The following is a 15,573-nucleotide window of genomic DNA, read 5'->3' as shown; positions in this document are numbered from 1 at the left end:
CTGCAATGGTCTGCGAAGGGGCAAAGGAAGCCTGAGCTGACACTATAACTTGCAGGCTGGGAGGGTCTCAAACACACAACCTCAGAGCTGGTTAAAAAAGAGAGAGAGAGAGAGAGAGAGAGAGAGAGAGAGAGAGAGAGAGAGAGAGAGAGAAACTTGGCCTTGATGAGTATTTTGTCACCATTGCTTTTAGGTTCCAAAGTACTGTGTTTGGTTGTGTGTGTTTTTTTATGTGCTCGGATCCCAAGACAGAAGGGCAATATGAATTAGCTTATGATCTTCAGTCTTCATTGATGCCTTCAGGGAAAGCAGCCAAATTTCATATTGCTAAAATTCCTATAAATTCACCATCAAATCTATTGATTTGATATTTTAAATTTTACTAATATGTATTGTTTTTGTTCTCATTAGCTAGCCCTCAGTTGCATATCTTTATCCTCATCCACTAGCATTTACAAGTTAAATCCCAGCTCAGCCCAATCCTATATAATAAAGATGTAATATGCAAATGGTCCTTACGCCATGAAGCCTAACAACCGACAGCATCACAACCAGATCAGCAGGAGTGTGGGGCAGCGAGCTACAAGTGGGCTGCAGAGAGCTACAGGAGGGCGCAGGGCAGCAAGCAATGAGGGGTGGCGGGAGGGGGGAAGGAACGGGGGGGGGGGGGGCGGGGGGGAGCTACAGGAGGGCGTGGCAGCGAGCAGAGAGCTACAGGAGGGCAGCAGCAAGCTACTGGCGGATGGATTCATGTGCAGGGCTACTAGTCTTTAAATAAAAATTGTAGCTATTTTTAAATGTCATGTGCAATGATAAGTAAGGGAAGCATTGTTTATTAACTTTTTCTAGATGAATTTTTACTTTTTTTTTTTTTTTTAAATATATATTTTATTGATTTTTGACAGAGAGGAAGGGAGAGAGATAGAGAGTCAGAAACATCGATGAGAGAGAAACATCGGTCAGCTGCCTCCTGCACATCTCCCACTGGGGATGTGCCCGCAACCCAGGCACACGCCCCCGACCGGAATCGAACCCGGGACCCTTCGGTCCGCAGGCCGACGGTCTATCCACTGAGCCAAACCGGTTTCGGCTAGATGAATTTTTAAAAATAATTTCAGTTCACTAACCAAAAGAATACTACTTTGGTTACATAAAAAAGAAATTATAAACAAAACTGCCCTAGCCGGTTTGGCTCAGGGAATAGAGCGTCGGCCAAAGGACTGAAGGGTCCCAGATTCAATTCCTGGTCAAGGGCACATGCTTGGATTGTGGGCTCGGTCCCCAGTGGGGGGCATGCAGCAGGCAACCGATCAATGATTCTCTCTCATCGTTGATGTTCCTATCTCTCTCTCCCTCTCCCTTCCTCTCTGAAATCAATATATATTTTTTTAAAAAGAAATTATATACAAAACTAAATCATTTCCAAAAGTACAGTCACAAAATAAAAGTCAAGTGATATTTGTGACCTTAAATGTCACAGTATTATATAAATATTAAAAAAAAAATTTTACTAATATCTACATTTGCATATGACTCACAAGCTAGGTTATAAAGGGTCAGAAGGTTCCACCACCCCACCTTTACAGCCTTGCTGCCTTAGCCAATGCCCAATGATTTTCCAAAATTTAATACAAAACACTTACTAGCCAGACTGAGTTAAACTTTCCAAAGAAATCCAGCGAAATAGTCTTACCTCTGTTTCTGTGAGAAGTGTTTTTAGTCTTGTTAAATCTTTTGTTACCATCCCATTCTGAAAAGGTAAATAAAAAAGGGGAAAACCGATTAGTATATTAGTTCTTGACTATGGGGACTTAATTCCTCAACTGTTTCTTTGTAAAGAAAACAATGCTACTCCTCACCTCCCATCCCCTGTCATTAATCATGATAATCAAGTTAACTATCTATAAGGAAAGTTAAAAAGGTTAATTTAACAGAATAAAATATATAGTGTACCCTAAAACACTGTATTCACCTTCCATAAGAGCTTAAAATCAATTCAATAAAATATTCACAATGGGTATCACCAAAGAGCAAGATAGGATAAATGAAAAGAAAAATAAGCCTAAACTTTTTTAAAACTTTTTTCCCTAAAACTAATGAGCTTATATTTGCAAAGTGGTGAATTCAATCAGTTACCCATGAATCAGATTCACATAAAATAATGATGGCACTTTAAAGTTGGCTCATTAACAAACCTGATAAAGGAAAATATACAAAATATTCTCTCATCTGAAATTCAAATTTCACTTGAGATTTAAAGGCAAATTACTTCTTCCTAGTTTAAAAACTTAATAGGTAAAACTGTGCAATATGCTAAACTTATATTAAAAGGTTCCTTATTCTTAATAACAGAGGTATATTATCACCTACTTAGAACTAAAGAGCTATAACATTTTGCTATATTAATACATTTAACCTTTAATGTGAATTTGGTGAAATCAAAAAACAATGGTAAATCAATTAACAATATACTACACAATAATTCCTTAGAAATAAACTGTTCTCTGAGATGAGTCATTAAACACTCAGCAGTATACCAAGTACTCTCCTAAATTCTTTTTTGTCACCAAATATATTTATTTCCATTAAAAACACAACTTTATGCCTGATTTTCATAATTTCTATCAATTCAAAATAAGAGAATAAAATAAGGGATTCATGCTATATAGCACAGTATACATATACTTTCTTGCTTTCACTGTTTTTCATTATGATTCCTAAAAAATATCAGAGAATTTTATAGCAGTTACCAACTGGTGAGAGAAAGAGTTATACTATCTTCTCGCCAAAACCGGTTTGGCTCGGTGGATAGAGCGTCAGCCTGCGGACTGAAGGGTCCCGGGTTCGATTCCGGTCAGGGGCATGTGCCTTGGTTGCGGGCACGTCCCCAGTGGGGAGTGTGCAGGAGGCAGCTGGTCGATGTTTCTCTCTCATCGATGTTTCTAGCTCTCTATCTCTCTCCCTTCCTCTCTGTGAAAGATCAATAAAAATATATTTTTAAAAAAAAAAAGAGTTATACTATCTTCTTATCTTCCAATTCCTACAGATTGCCAACTCTCAAGTTGCAAAAAAAAGTTTTTCAATTATGTCAACCGAAAACAAACTCTAGAAAATTAAATGCTACATAAAAAAAAAATTAATCCCAAAGTCTGAATAGAATTAAATAGCTCCATCAGAATAGTCATGAATATCAACTTACACCCATACCTTCTTCAACTATAAAAGTAATTATTATATAGTTTAGATAAATGTAAACATTTTATGAAATTAGTGGCTGAATTTAAGGACCCCGTAAAATCATATATCCACAGGAGAATTTTAAAACATAACAGAACCAAAAATATTTTCAAGTTCTGAATTATTTAGCTATCCTACACTTTCAAAGTTTCAAAAAACACCTGCAATTCTTTTATATATATATATACATATACATATATATATATATTATATATATATATATAACTAAATATATATAATCACAAACTATAAGAATCCAATGGTTAAATATCAGTTCGTTGAGGAGAAATGTACCTATGAACCTCATTTCTGGTAGGAGAAAATAAGAAAGAAAATGCACACTAACTGTTTTTCCCCACAATATTCCTAAGGAGTCAAATACGTGAATCTCTTTTCAGACACTCAAAATTAGAATTCATTACCATATGATTTCACTCACACGTGGAATATAAAACTGAAAGCAACAAACGAACAAATGGGATGATCAAACAAACAAAAACTCATAGACACAAACAGTATGATGGTTACCAGAGGGAAACGGTATGGAGGGGGTAGTGTAGTAAAGGGTAAAGGGGGTCAAATATATGGCAACGAAGGAGATTTGACTTTGGGTGGTAAACACACGATGCAATAATATAGATGACAAATCATAGAATTATATACTTGAAAACTACATAATTTTGTTAACCAGCCACCCCAATAAATTTATTTCTTTTTAAAGCACTGAAAAAAAATTAGAGTTCATCAACGTACCAGGGACTCTCCTGTTAGTGACTTGGCAAGAATGTTGGATACAAGTTGAAGCTTTCCTTTCAGCTGCATGCAGCAAAGCACTGCCTGAAAAGCACCATCTCCCTTGGCCAGTCCTTCTCCCAGCACTGTCAGAAAAGAACAGCCATGGTTAATCACATGACATGTAACACACATTTTCCCTGATTTTAATATTGGCACACTATCGCAAGCATGACTTCTTATACACTAAAAGAAAAACTTCAAGTACTAGAGGAAGGGTGATGTTTCAGTTCTGTCCAAGACATGCATAAAGACAAGAAAATAAAACTCTGGCCAGTGTGGCTCAGTTGGTTGAGTGTCATATGGTATACCAAAAAGGTGCTGGTTTGATTCTTGGTCAGGGTACATGCAGGAGTTATGGGCTTGATCCCCAGTAGTAGGCGTACATGAGGCAACTGATCAATCAAAGTTGCGCTTTCTCATCAACGTTTCTCTCTCTTTCTTTTCCTCCCTCCTCCCCTCCCTCCCTTCTGCTCTCTTTTTCTTTCTCCCTCACCCCCCATAGCCCAAAGTATTTTTCCCAAATTTTTCAAAAGGAAAATTTTAATGACCATAAAAAATAAACCCTTTGGTCATTAATAAAGTAAAATCATTCACTGCTTGGATAAAATTACATTCTCTGAACCAACACTTCAAAAATAAAAAAAGATTATTTTTAAGAGAATATAAATTTATAATTTATAAATTCTTGCCCTAAATATTAGCCATTTAATGCTTGGCAATAAACCTCATTTTCCAAAAATATATTTGGGGGTGGGAGTAGTAGTATATATAAGCAGACTCCAAACACTGTAAGGCCTACCAAGTGTACCAGTTAATAATGCGGATTTTTTCAATGGATGGAGTTACACATCCATTGATATATATGCGATTTGATATGTATGCTATTTCGTTGTATTGACAGCAAGCTTCAAAACCTCATATGTCAAATTTTCTGAAGGTGTTAACATCATAGATATCTTTACGCTTAAAAATGTGGAATTTCGCCCTAACTGGTTTAGCTCAGTGGATAGAGCGTCGGCCTGCGGACTGAAAAGTCCCAGGTTCGATTCTGGTCAAGGGCATGTACCTTGGTTGCGGGCACATCCCCAGTAAGAGATATGCAGGAGGCAGCTGATCGATGTTTCTCTCTCACTGATGCTTCTAACTCTATCCCTCTCCCTTCCTCTCTGTAAAAAATCAATGAAATATATTTTTTTAAAAATGTCGAATTTCGTGCCAAAAAAAGAGCATTTGTGGGAAGTTTTAATTCATTAATTTATTCTGAAGAAAAGTGTTGCTGAAAGTTATCGTATACTTCAGGAAGCATATGCTCCATCTCAACATACTTGTGAATGCTGGTTTAAATGCTTTAAAAGTGATGATTTCGATGTGAAAGAGAAAGAACATCCAGGTCAACTGAAAAAGTTTGAAGACCAACAATTACAAGCATTATTGGATGAAGATGCGTGTCAAACTAAAAAACAACTTGCAGAAAGATTAAACGTAGCTCAGCAAGCAATTTCCGATCGTTTACAAGCAATGGGAAAGATTTTAAAGGAAGGAAAATGGGTGGTTTGCCTCAAAACAAGAAAAGTTCTATTGGGACGGTATCCACAAATTACCTGAAGGATGGGGAAAATGTGCAGCTAGCAATGTGTTGAGGCAAACCATTCAGAGACCCAATTTTCCACTTCTTCGTATGTTTTACTTTGAATAAAGCACTTTTGATGTTTATCTTGAAATTATCGTGTTTTCTTTGATTACAAAATCCGCATTATTAACCGGTACACCTGGTAAATCTAAGTATTAACTAGAAAGTAAAATGTCCATATCTTATAAGTATCAAAAAGTATAACATCACCCAGAGTAAGAACATAAGAACACTCTGGGGCAAATCTCTGACCAGTATCCCTTTGGCCAAATCTGAGTTTTCCCCCAATATTCTTCTTCTCTGCCTGGATCCTTTTCCCTTGCCCTCACTTTTCTTCCAATTATCTATATATATAAAAAGCCAGGGTCCAGGATGACCAAACAACCAGTCACCATAAGGTGGCACTGACCACCTCTTGGTCCCTCCCACTACCCCGCCCACAAGCGGGGTAGGGTGGGATTGAGGACTGGTGAGCGGGTTGAACGGCTGACCTCTTGGTCCCTGCCCCTGGCCCGCAGGCTCCGATGGCTCAGCAATGGTGAACGGAGGAATAGGGGTGGGTGGTGGGAGGACCAGGCTTGGCTGTCAGACCGTTGTGATCACCAGCTCATCCCCGGCTGCTTGGGGGCTCAGGCCTGTGGGAAAGCAGGCGCGAGTTACTTAACCTCCATACACATGCACCGGGCCAGCCACTGATGGAACAAGCTTCCCGCTCGGGGCCACTCACGCCGGGGCGGGTAGGTCGCGGGTGCGTCACACAGCATCCATCAGCACCTCAAGCCCCAACAGCAGCGGCAGCAGTAGCAGCGCCCGCGTGAGTGGCTCCAAGCGGCAGCGCGTTCCATCAGCAGCTGGCCCAGCGCACAAGCATGGAGGTGAAGTCACTGGCACCTGCTTTCCCGCAGGCCTGAGCCCCCGAGCAGCCGAGGATGAGCTGGTGATCCCAATGGCCTGACAGCCCTGCAGCAGAGGCAGCAGAGGACTGGGGACTGGCGAACGGGCAGAAGATGGCCCTGACCGCAGGAGGCTATGCCTAAGGACCCTATCCGCACAATTTCATGCGCTGGGCCTCTAGTAATAAATAAACACTTTGGACATGTGGGCTGCAGCTGTTGTGGCATATTGTGTCCTTCCTACTAAAGACTTTTATAGATAAAATGTTCCCTTTATAAAATACTTTTGGAAAATGAAAAGCCTTAACACTATTCAATGCTATCTATACCGAGAACCTTCTGAATATTTCAGCTTTAAATACTGTAATACGCTTTTCTTTTTAATCCCTGCTACCTTGCTCCTTTCATTATTAGGTCCTTAATCCGGTCACACAAATCGTGATCTCCTTGGGTTTGCAATGAGCATTAAAGTTAAGCTCTTATTGCATACTAGAGGCCTGCTGCACGAATTCATGCACTCATGGGGGGGGGGGGGAGGTTCCTCAGTCTGGATTGCAAGAGGGCTCAGGCCAGGCCAAAGGACCCCACTGGTGCATGATCGGGGCTGAGGAGGGATGTGGGAAGGCTGTAGGCCGTGTCTAGCCCGTCTTGTTCAGTCCTGATTGGCCGGACCCCAGCAGCAAGCTAATCTACCAGTCAGAGCATCTGCCCCATGGTGGTCAGTACACATCATTGAGAGGGGTTGAGCAGCCTTAGCATATCATTAGCATATTATGCTTTTATTGGTTGAATGGCCAACCAGACGACTGGACACTTAGCATATTAGGCTTTTATTATATAGAATTTTTGGAAGGACTCTTTCCTTCAACTGCTGTTTATTGTAAAGAGGCTTGGACTCCTTCCTTCTCAATATTTTCATACTTCAGATACATAGGTCATTTCTCCTGGTTTATTTTCAATATTCCAGTTTAAATTTTAGAGATAATTCATTTATGTCCCTCAACTTCCTCATTACTATACAAATCCTATATAATAAAACCCTAATATGCAAATTGACCAAATGGCGGAACGACCAGTGGAACAACCAGTCACTCTGATGCACACTGACAACCAGGGGACAGACATTTAACTCAGGAGTTGCCCCTGACTGGGGGCAGCTCCTGAGTTAGGTGTCTGCCCCCGAGAGGGAGGCAACCGGTGGCGGTGACCAGGGGGCAGAGCCGGCCAGCAGGCGGCATCAAGCCTCCACCCAAGGTGGATGCCAGCAGGGCCCCCACCGCCCCCCTCCCCGCCCTGATGGCCCCACCTGCAGGTCGCTCCACAGATGGCCCTGATTCCCGGCCAGGTCTAGGGACCCTACCCTATATATTGGAAACAGTCTCTTAGATTTAAAAATTAAAACCTGGCAAGGCTACTCTAACACTGAAAAAACAGGATGATGCAGCTATGACATGCATGGACTCTGCCTTGCACATTTTGTGGTCAACCCTGATTCTGATACTTATAACTATGTGACAAAGCCATTTACTTAACTCTCTCTGCTTCAGTTTTTCCACCTATAAGATGGGGAAAATGGTACTACTGCCTCAGAAGCATCATGTTATGTACTACTTTTTATAATCAGGGCAAAAAAATGTAGCTGACCATACAACGGAAAGAGCATCAAAAAGCTAGAATTCTAGTCAGTCTCTTCTCTCTAAGGGATATCTTCTAATGAAGGGGAAAAGCCTTTTAGAAGGGATAGGCCCAGCCTTTCAATTTATCCAAGCTTAACATTTTAATCAATGTTTGTTACAGTTCTTAAAATTTGGCTCCTATTGCCTGAAAATACTCACACAAACTTTAAAGGACACTATCAATGTTCCCAAGGGCAAGACCAGAATGTCAACAATCATGAGTTACTAGGAACAATGTCCGTGTGTACACACATCACAGCAGAAAAGTCATCATCCATGTCAGTCACTAGTCATCACAGGAAGGTGGGTTTTTTAAATTTTATAATCACTTTTGAAATTAGCATCGGGAAAAAAACAAATCTTAAACATTGCTCAAATTATTCAAAATCTTCAAATCAGAGTCCCATTTTCACACATACCATGCCTACAATCTTCATCAGCTTGTCCATACTTTTTCTGCAAAATAAAAGATATGAGATGAATATCATTAAGTAGTTCAAGGGCTGCTTACAATAGAGATTTTATCCAAAAAAAAAGGCTTGGCTTTGTTTCAAAGTTTAAGCATTAATGTTGCAAATTTAATATTCACAGAGCAAAGCTAACTCATGTGGTCTCTGAGGATTACACAATACTCTACAAATAAATACAATATACTTCCCTAGTCCATTTACTCATACTCCTACTTCTTACTTTCTCTAACCTCAAATCACCAGAACCTCCTGAGCCCCCCATTCTTATTCTCAGCTAGTGACTTTACTGAGAAAACCATAGGAACGAGAAGAAAATTTCCGCAGACTATCACTACCACATCTACCCATGTCCTAGCACACTCCATCTTCCACCTATTACCAGACGAACCCCCCATGCTCCTTTCGAAAGGCCATCCTACCACCCATGGAGATGTGATCTCTGGCCCAGTGAAGAATATCACTCCAGCAAGCCTCCTCTATTTCTCCTATGTCACTAATTTTTTGCTTTCTACTGATTCAGTCCTATAAACAAACATACTGTTCTTTCTTCCATCTAAAAAGAAAAATCATTCTCTTGACTTCACTTCTCCCACCAGCTATCATTCCATTTTTTTGTGCCTCTCTGGGGCAAAATGCCTCAAAAATTGTCTATAATTATGTATTTAAATTCCTTCCCTCTGACTCTCTCATAAATGCTCTTTAGTCAGACACTCATCCACTGTCCTATGGAACAGCAATGGACCTTGCTGAACATTCCCTTGTTTGGACACACTTTCTTTACTTAGCTACCAGGACACCATACTTCTCCTAGTTTTCATTTACCTCAACGTTGCCCTTCAAGCTGCTTTGTTTATTCCTCTTCTTCTCAACCTCTCAACACTGTGGAGCCACAAGACTAAGTCCTTGGTACTCTCCTCTTTTCTATCAATACTCATTCCCTTGGTGATGTGACCTAGGCTCAAGACTTTATATATCATGCATAGGCCACAACTCTTCAATTATTATCTTTAGCCCAGACTTCTCTCCCAAACTCCATACCTGCATATCTGGCTACTTGTCAACATCTCCAGCTGGATATCTAAACAACATCTCAAACTCAGTATGTTCACAAAGAATTCTTCCCTCACAGAACCTGCTCCCCACCTATAGCCTTTTCATCTCAGTTGAAGGAAAATCCATTCTTCCAATTGCTCAGACAAAAAATGTCATGGTAAGTAATCTGTGACTGTTCTGTATGCCTGACATTCAATATATTAGGAAATTTTATTGGTTCTAGTTTCAAATTATAACCAGAACCAAATCACTTCTCACTATCTCCACTGCTACCATTTTGGTCTAAGCCACTGTAATCTCTGGCCTGGATTATTCCAATACCCTCCAAACCAGTATCCCTGCATCTACTCTTCCCCCTTTATAGTCTACTAGAGGCCCAGGGCACGACATTCATGGACTAGTGGGGTCCCTCAGCCCGGCCTGCGCCCTCTTGCAGCCTGGGACCCTTCAGGGAATGTCCCTGGGGATCGGGCCTAAGCCAGGAGTCAGACACCCCTCTCCCAGTCCAGGGCTCTAGCAGTCCGGGACCCCTAGCTCCTTACTGCCCACCTACAGTGGAGGCAGGAGAGGCTCTGGCCACCAACACTGCGCTCACCAGCCGTGAGCCCAGCTTCTGGCTGAGCAGTACTCCCACTGTGGGAGCACACTAACCACCAGGGGGCAGCTCCTGCATTGAGAGTCTACCCCCTAGTGGTCAGTGCACAACATAGCAGCTGGTCGTTCTGCTGTTCGGTCGATTTGCATATTACTGTTTTATTATATAGGACTCAAGGCCCAGTGCACAAATTTGTGCATGGTTGGGGTCCTTAGGCCTGGCTGGCAAAAGAGGACTGTTGGGGGGACAGCCAGTCATGGGGAGAGACCCCGGGGGGTTGGCCATCTGGCCCCCCAATCAAGGCCTATGGGGGGGGGGGGTAGTAGGCGGTAGGGACCGTGGGAGGTTGGCTGTGGAAGTGTACTGACGCTCCTGCGTTGAGTATCTGCCCCCTGGTGGTCAGTGCGCATTATAGCGACTAGTCGACTGGTCATTCAGTCATAACGGTCGCTTAGGCTTTTATATATAGAGACTCTCAACACAAAAGCCAGATAATTCCTGTTAAATCAGATCAAGACACCCCTCTGATCAAAATCCCACAATAGCTTCCCATCTCAAATATAATACAAACTAGTCCTAGAGGGTCCCAGAGGATCTAGCCCTCTTACCCCCTTCCCCCAATGTACTTTACTCCAGCACAATGGCCTCCTATCTGTTCCTCAAAGATGGCAGACATGCTTAAGCCTCAGGGTCTCTGCACTGACTGTCCCCCTGCCTATAATGATCTTCATCCAGATTCCAATGTGGCTCACTCCCTTACCTCCTTCATATCACCTTATTAATGAGCACTACCTGACCACCCAATTTAAAACTTCAACCTTAGCCCTGACCGGTGTGGCTCAATTGGTTGGAGAGTCTTCCCATACACTGAAAGGTCATGGGTACAATTCCTGGTCAGGGCACAAACCCAGGTTGCAGGTTCAATCCCCGGTCGGGGTGTGTGAGGGAGGCAATCGATTGGTGTTTCTCTTTCACATCGATGTTTCTCTCTCTCTCCCTCTTTCCCTCTCTAAAATCAGTGAGAGCATGTCCTCAGGTGAGGATTACAAAACGATAATAAATATAAAAACTGCAACCTTATCCCTAACCCTAGTGGCCCCAATATTCCTTGCCCTGTTCTACTATTTTTCATGCAGACTGTTACTTTCTAACAATCTAAAGTGTTTACTTAGTTATGTCTCTAGCATTTAATGTCTGTCCCCCTACTAGAAAAAGTACCATGAAGGGATCTTTCTTTATATTTTTTACCAATGTATACCAAGCACTTAGAACAGTGTCTAACACATAGTATGTCCTCAATAAATATTTGTTAAATGAATGAATACTCCAAAGTGCTAAGTACAAGTTTCAAGATTTAAAAATACAGTTGCTTGCCATCAAAGATATCCAGCAATCACTAGCCACTTCAATCACCTCCTGAGGCCACATTTAAGTGACTTGTAGAGGGAGTGACCAGCAATAGTGCCCACTCAATGAAAAGGGCCATTTTACATGGTTTGGCACTGACTTATCAACACTGTTTACTTACCAGTTGCAAAAATGAGGCAATTCTGTAAAGAAGACTCTCAATTCTGATACTTTCTATTTCCAGTGAACACGGCCCTATGAAGTCAGCCACGGAGTACTGGCCAAGAGAAAGAAGCGCCTCTGTGCAGTGCTTGAGGGCCATTTCATAGTCCTGCCTCTTGAGTGATTCACACGCTTGTTCACATGACTTCTCAGCTCTTCTGTCTTCCATGACTCAGGGACAAAAATCCTAAAGACGGGGAAAAAACAAGTCAGAGAAGTTTTAAAAACATATTAATTATAGCCCTAACCTGTTTGGCTCAGTGGATAGAGCGTCAGCCTGCGGACTCAAGGGTCCCAGGTTCGATTCCGGTCAAGGGCATGTACCTTGGTTGGGGGCACATCCCCAGTAGGGAGTGTGCAGGAGGCAGCTGATCGATGTTTCTCTCTCATCAATGTTTCCAACTCTCTATCCCTCTCCCTTCCTCTCTGTAAAAAATCCATAAAATATATTTTAAAAAAACTTATTAATTATAAATTCTAATACCATTCCTGACTCAGCTGGTTTAATTATCTATCTGAATAGTTATTCTCAACCAGCCTTTTGTTCAAGGTCACAGCTGAGCAGCTATTAATGCTACAAAATCTATACTTCTCTTTTATATTTTATGAAGTCTTTAATAAGATCCAAGCAAAATATCAACCATAAATCAGGATCATACCAACAATACATCCAATTTATAAATGAGACAAATTTATAAATGAAACATGACTTTGAATATTGCAAAGTGCAACAAACCATAAAGGCTTTCCTCTTTTTAATCAGAAGGTGCAGGAATGTTTCATATCCAAATCTTCCAATTTCAGTTTTGTAATTCTGTGACTGTGTTTACAGAGAATAAAAATCTACACCATGTAGAATTTTTCCCACCAATATTAAAAAACTGGATAAAATGCAAATCTGAACTGTCTATTGAATTCAGCAAACATTTCCTAAGGCTAGGCCCTGTGCTAGCAGCACTGAATTCAAAGACGGAGCACGTCATCACTACTTTTAAGAAACTCAGATTCAAAACAGACATATAGATCAATGGAACATAATAGAGAGCCCAGAAAAAAACCTACGCCTTTTATGGTCAATTAATATTTGACAATGGAGGCAAGGACATACAATGGGGTAAAGACAGTCTATTCAAAAAATGATGTTGGGAAAATTGGACAGGAAAATGAAACTAGACCACCTTCTTACACCATACACAAGAATAAACTGAAAATGGATTAATGACTTACTTTTAGACTCAAAACTATCAAAATCCTAGAAGAAAACACAGGCAGTAAAATCTCCAACATTTCTGGCAGCAGTACTTCTTCTGATATATTGCCTCAGGCAAGAGAAATGAAAGAAAAAATAAACAAGTAGGACTACACCAATCTAAAAAGTTTTTGTACAGCAAAGGAGACCATCAACAAAATGAAAAGACAACCCACTATATGGGAGAACATATTCACCAATGATACATCTGATAAGGGGTTACTATCCAAATTTTACAAGGAACTTATAGCCGAAACCGGTTTGGCTCGGTGGATAGGGCGTCGGCCTGCGGACTGAGAGGTCCCAGGTTCGATTCCGGTCAAGGGCATGTACCTGGGTTGCGGGCACTTCCCCAGAGGGGGATGTGCAGGAGGCAGCTGATCGATGTTTCTCTCTCATCGATGTTTCTGGCTCTCTGTCTCTCTCCCTTTCTCTCTGTAAAAAATCAATAAAATATATTTAAAAAAAAAAAAAAAAAAAAAAAAAAAAAAAAACAAGGAACTTATAAAACTCAACACCAAAAAATCCAATTTGAAAATGGGCAAAGGACCTAAATACACATTTCTCCAAAGAGAACCAACAGACATATGAAAGTTGCTCAATGTCACTAATCATCAGAGAAATGCAAATTAAAACCACCTCACACCTGTCAGAATGGCTACCATCAATAAATCAACAAACAGCAACTCTGGCCAGTGTAGCTCAGTAGGTTGGGTGTCATCCCCTACACAGAAGGGTGGCTGGTTTGATTCCCATTCAGGGTACATATCCAGGTTTCAGGTTCAATCCCCAGTCAGGGTGCATACCAGAAACAATCCATCAATCCAAACGATGTTTCTCTCTCACATCGATATTTCTCTCTCTCTCCATTCCTCTTTCTCTAAAATCAATTAAAAATATATATATATACATACACACACACACACACACACACACACACACATATCCTCAGGTGAGGATTTTTTAAGTCAACTTTATGAGAACATTCCTATCACTAACTTACTTCTCACTACTTTTATAAAATAGAAACCTTTTTTAAAATCTATCCATCTTAGTACAATCCAAAAACAAAAATTGATAAATTTGACTTCAACATTTCCACTCTTTGAAAGATACTGTTACAAGAACAAAAAGACAAGCTCAAGACAGAGGAAACTATTTGCAAATCGCATACCTGAAAAAAGATTTGTATCTGAATATATAACAAAATCTCAGAACCCAACAAAACGAAAACAACCCAACTGAAAGCTGGGCAATAGACATTGCACAAAGAGGATGTAATGATGGCCAACTATGCACACGAAAAGATGTTTAATAGCATTAGTCAGCAGAGAAATTCACTTTAAAACCATGATTAGCCATTACTACATACCTATTAGAATAGCTACATTTAAAATATTGATAATATCAGAGTTGTGGAATAACTGGAACTCATATAGGTTGCTATCAGAAATATAGATTATACAGCCACTCTGAAAGAAAAGTTGACAGTTTCTAATAAAGTTAAAAATATACTTATTAAATATTTTTAACTTTATTAGAAACTGTCAACCTTAATCAATAAAGAAAAAATATAATAAAAAATATAAATCATTAATTGATGATAGCCATTCTGACAGTTGTGAGAGGTATCTCATTGTGGTTTTAATTTGCACTTCTCTGATAATTAGGGATGTTGAGCATCTTTTCATATGTCTATTGGCCATACTACTTGAGTATAAAAAGAAGGAAATCTTACTTTTTTCCACAGCATGGATAGACTTGGAGAGTATTATGCTAAGTGAAATAAGCCAGTCAGAGAAAGACAAATACCATAGGATTTCACTTGTGTGTATAATCTAATGAATAAAATAAATGAACAAACAAAATAGAAACAGACTCATAGATACAGAGAACAGACTGACAGCTGTCAGAGAAAAAGGTGAAGGGATTAAGGAAAAAAAATTTTTTTAAATACTCATAGTCTCAGGCAACAGTATGGTGATTATCAGAAAGAAAGGGGGGTGATGGGAGGTAGAAGAGGGTAAAGGGGAGATAAATGGTGACGAAGTTTTAACTTTGAGTGGTGAGCACACAATACAATAAACTGACAGTGTATTATAGAATTGTACACTTGAAACAAATTATATGTACTGCCGAAACCGGTTTGGCTCAGTGGATAGAGCATCAGCCTGCGGACTGAAGGGTCCCAGGTTCGACTCCGGTCGAGGGCATGTACCTGGGTTGCGGGCATATCCCCAGTGGGAGATGTGCAGGAGGCAGCTGGTCGATGTTTCTCTCTCATCGATGTTTCTAACTCTCTATCTCACTCCCTTCCTCTCTGTAAAAAATCAATAAAATATATATTTTTAAAAAAAAATTATATGTACTAATATATAATTTTATTAACCAAAGTCATGGCATGGG

The 15,573-nt window shown here is 40.3% G+C and overlaps 1 protein-coding gene across 1 annotated transcript in view; it reads right to left on the bottom strand.

Annotated features, from left to right (window-relative positions):
- Nucleotides 1–15,573, bottom strand: part of HELZ (helicase with zinc finger) — a 123,826-nt gene that overhangs the window by 95,353 nt on the left and 12,900 nt on the right. The window contains exons 5-8 of the mRNA XM_081109694.1: nt 11,878–12,105; nt 8,651–8,687; nt 3,991–4,115; nt 1,694–1,750 (exon numbers count right to left, since the gene is read on the bottom strand). Of these exons, the coding sequence (XP_080965820.1) occupies nt 1,694–1,750; nt 3,991–4,115; nt 8,651–8,687; nt 11,878–12,087 (429 nt within the window). The 5' untranslated portion in view covers nt 12,088–12,105. The remainder of the gene's footprint in view (nt 1–1,693; nt 1,751–3,990; nt 4,116–8,650; nt 8,688–11,877; nt 12,106–15,573) is intronic.

This window comes from Myotis nattereri (assembly GCF_964212035.1).
Source record: "Myotis nattereri genome assembly, chromosome: 16".
Classification (NCBI taxonomy): Eukaryota; Metazoa; Chordata; class Mammalia; order Chiroptera; family Vespertilionidae; genus Myotis; species Myotis nattereri.
Note: the sequence above shows the minus strand (reverse complement) of the source record. Positions and strands in the feature narration are given on the sequence as shown.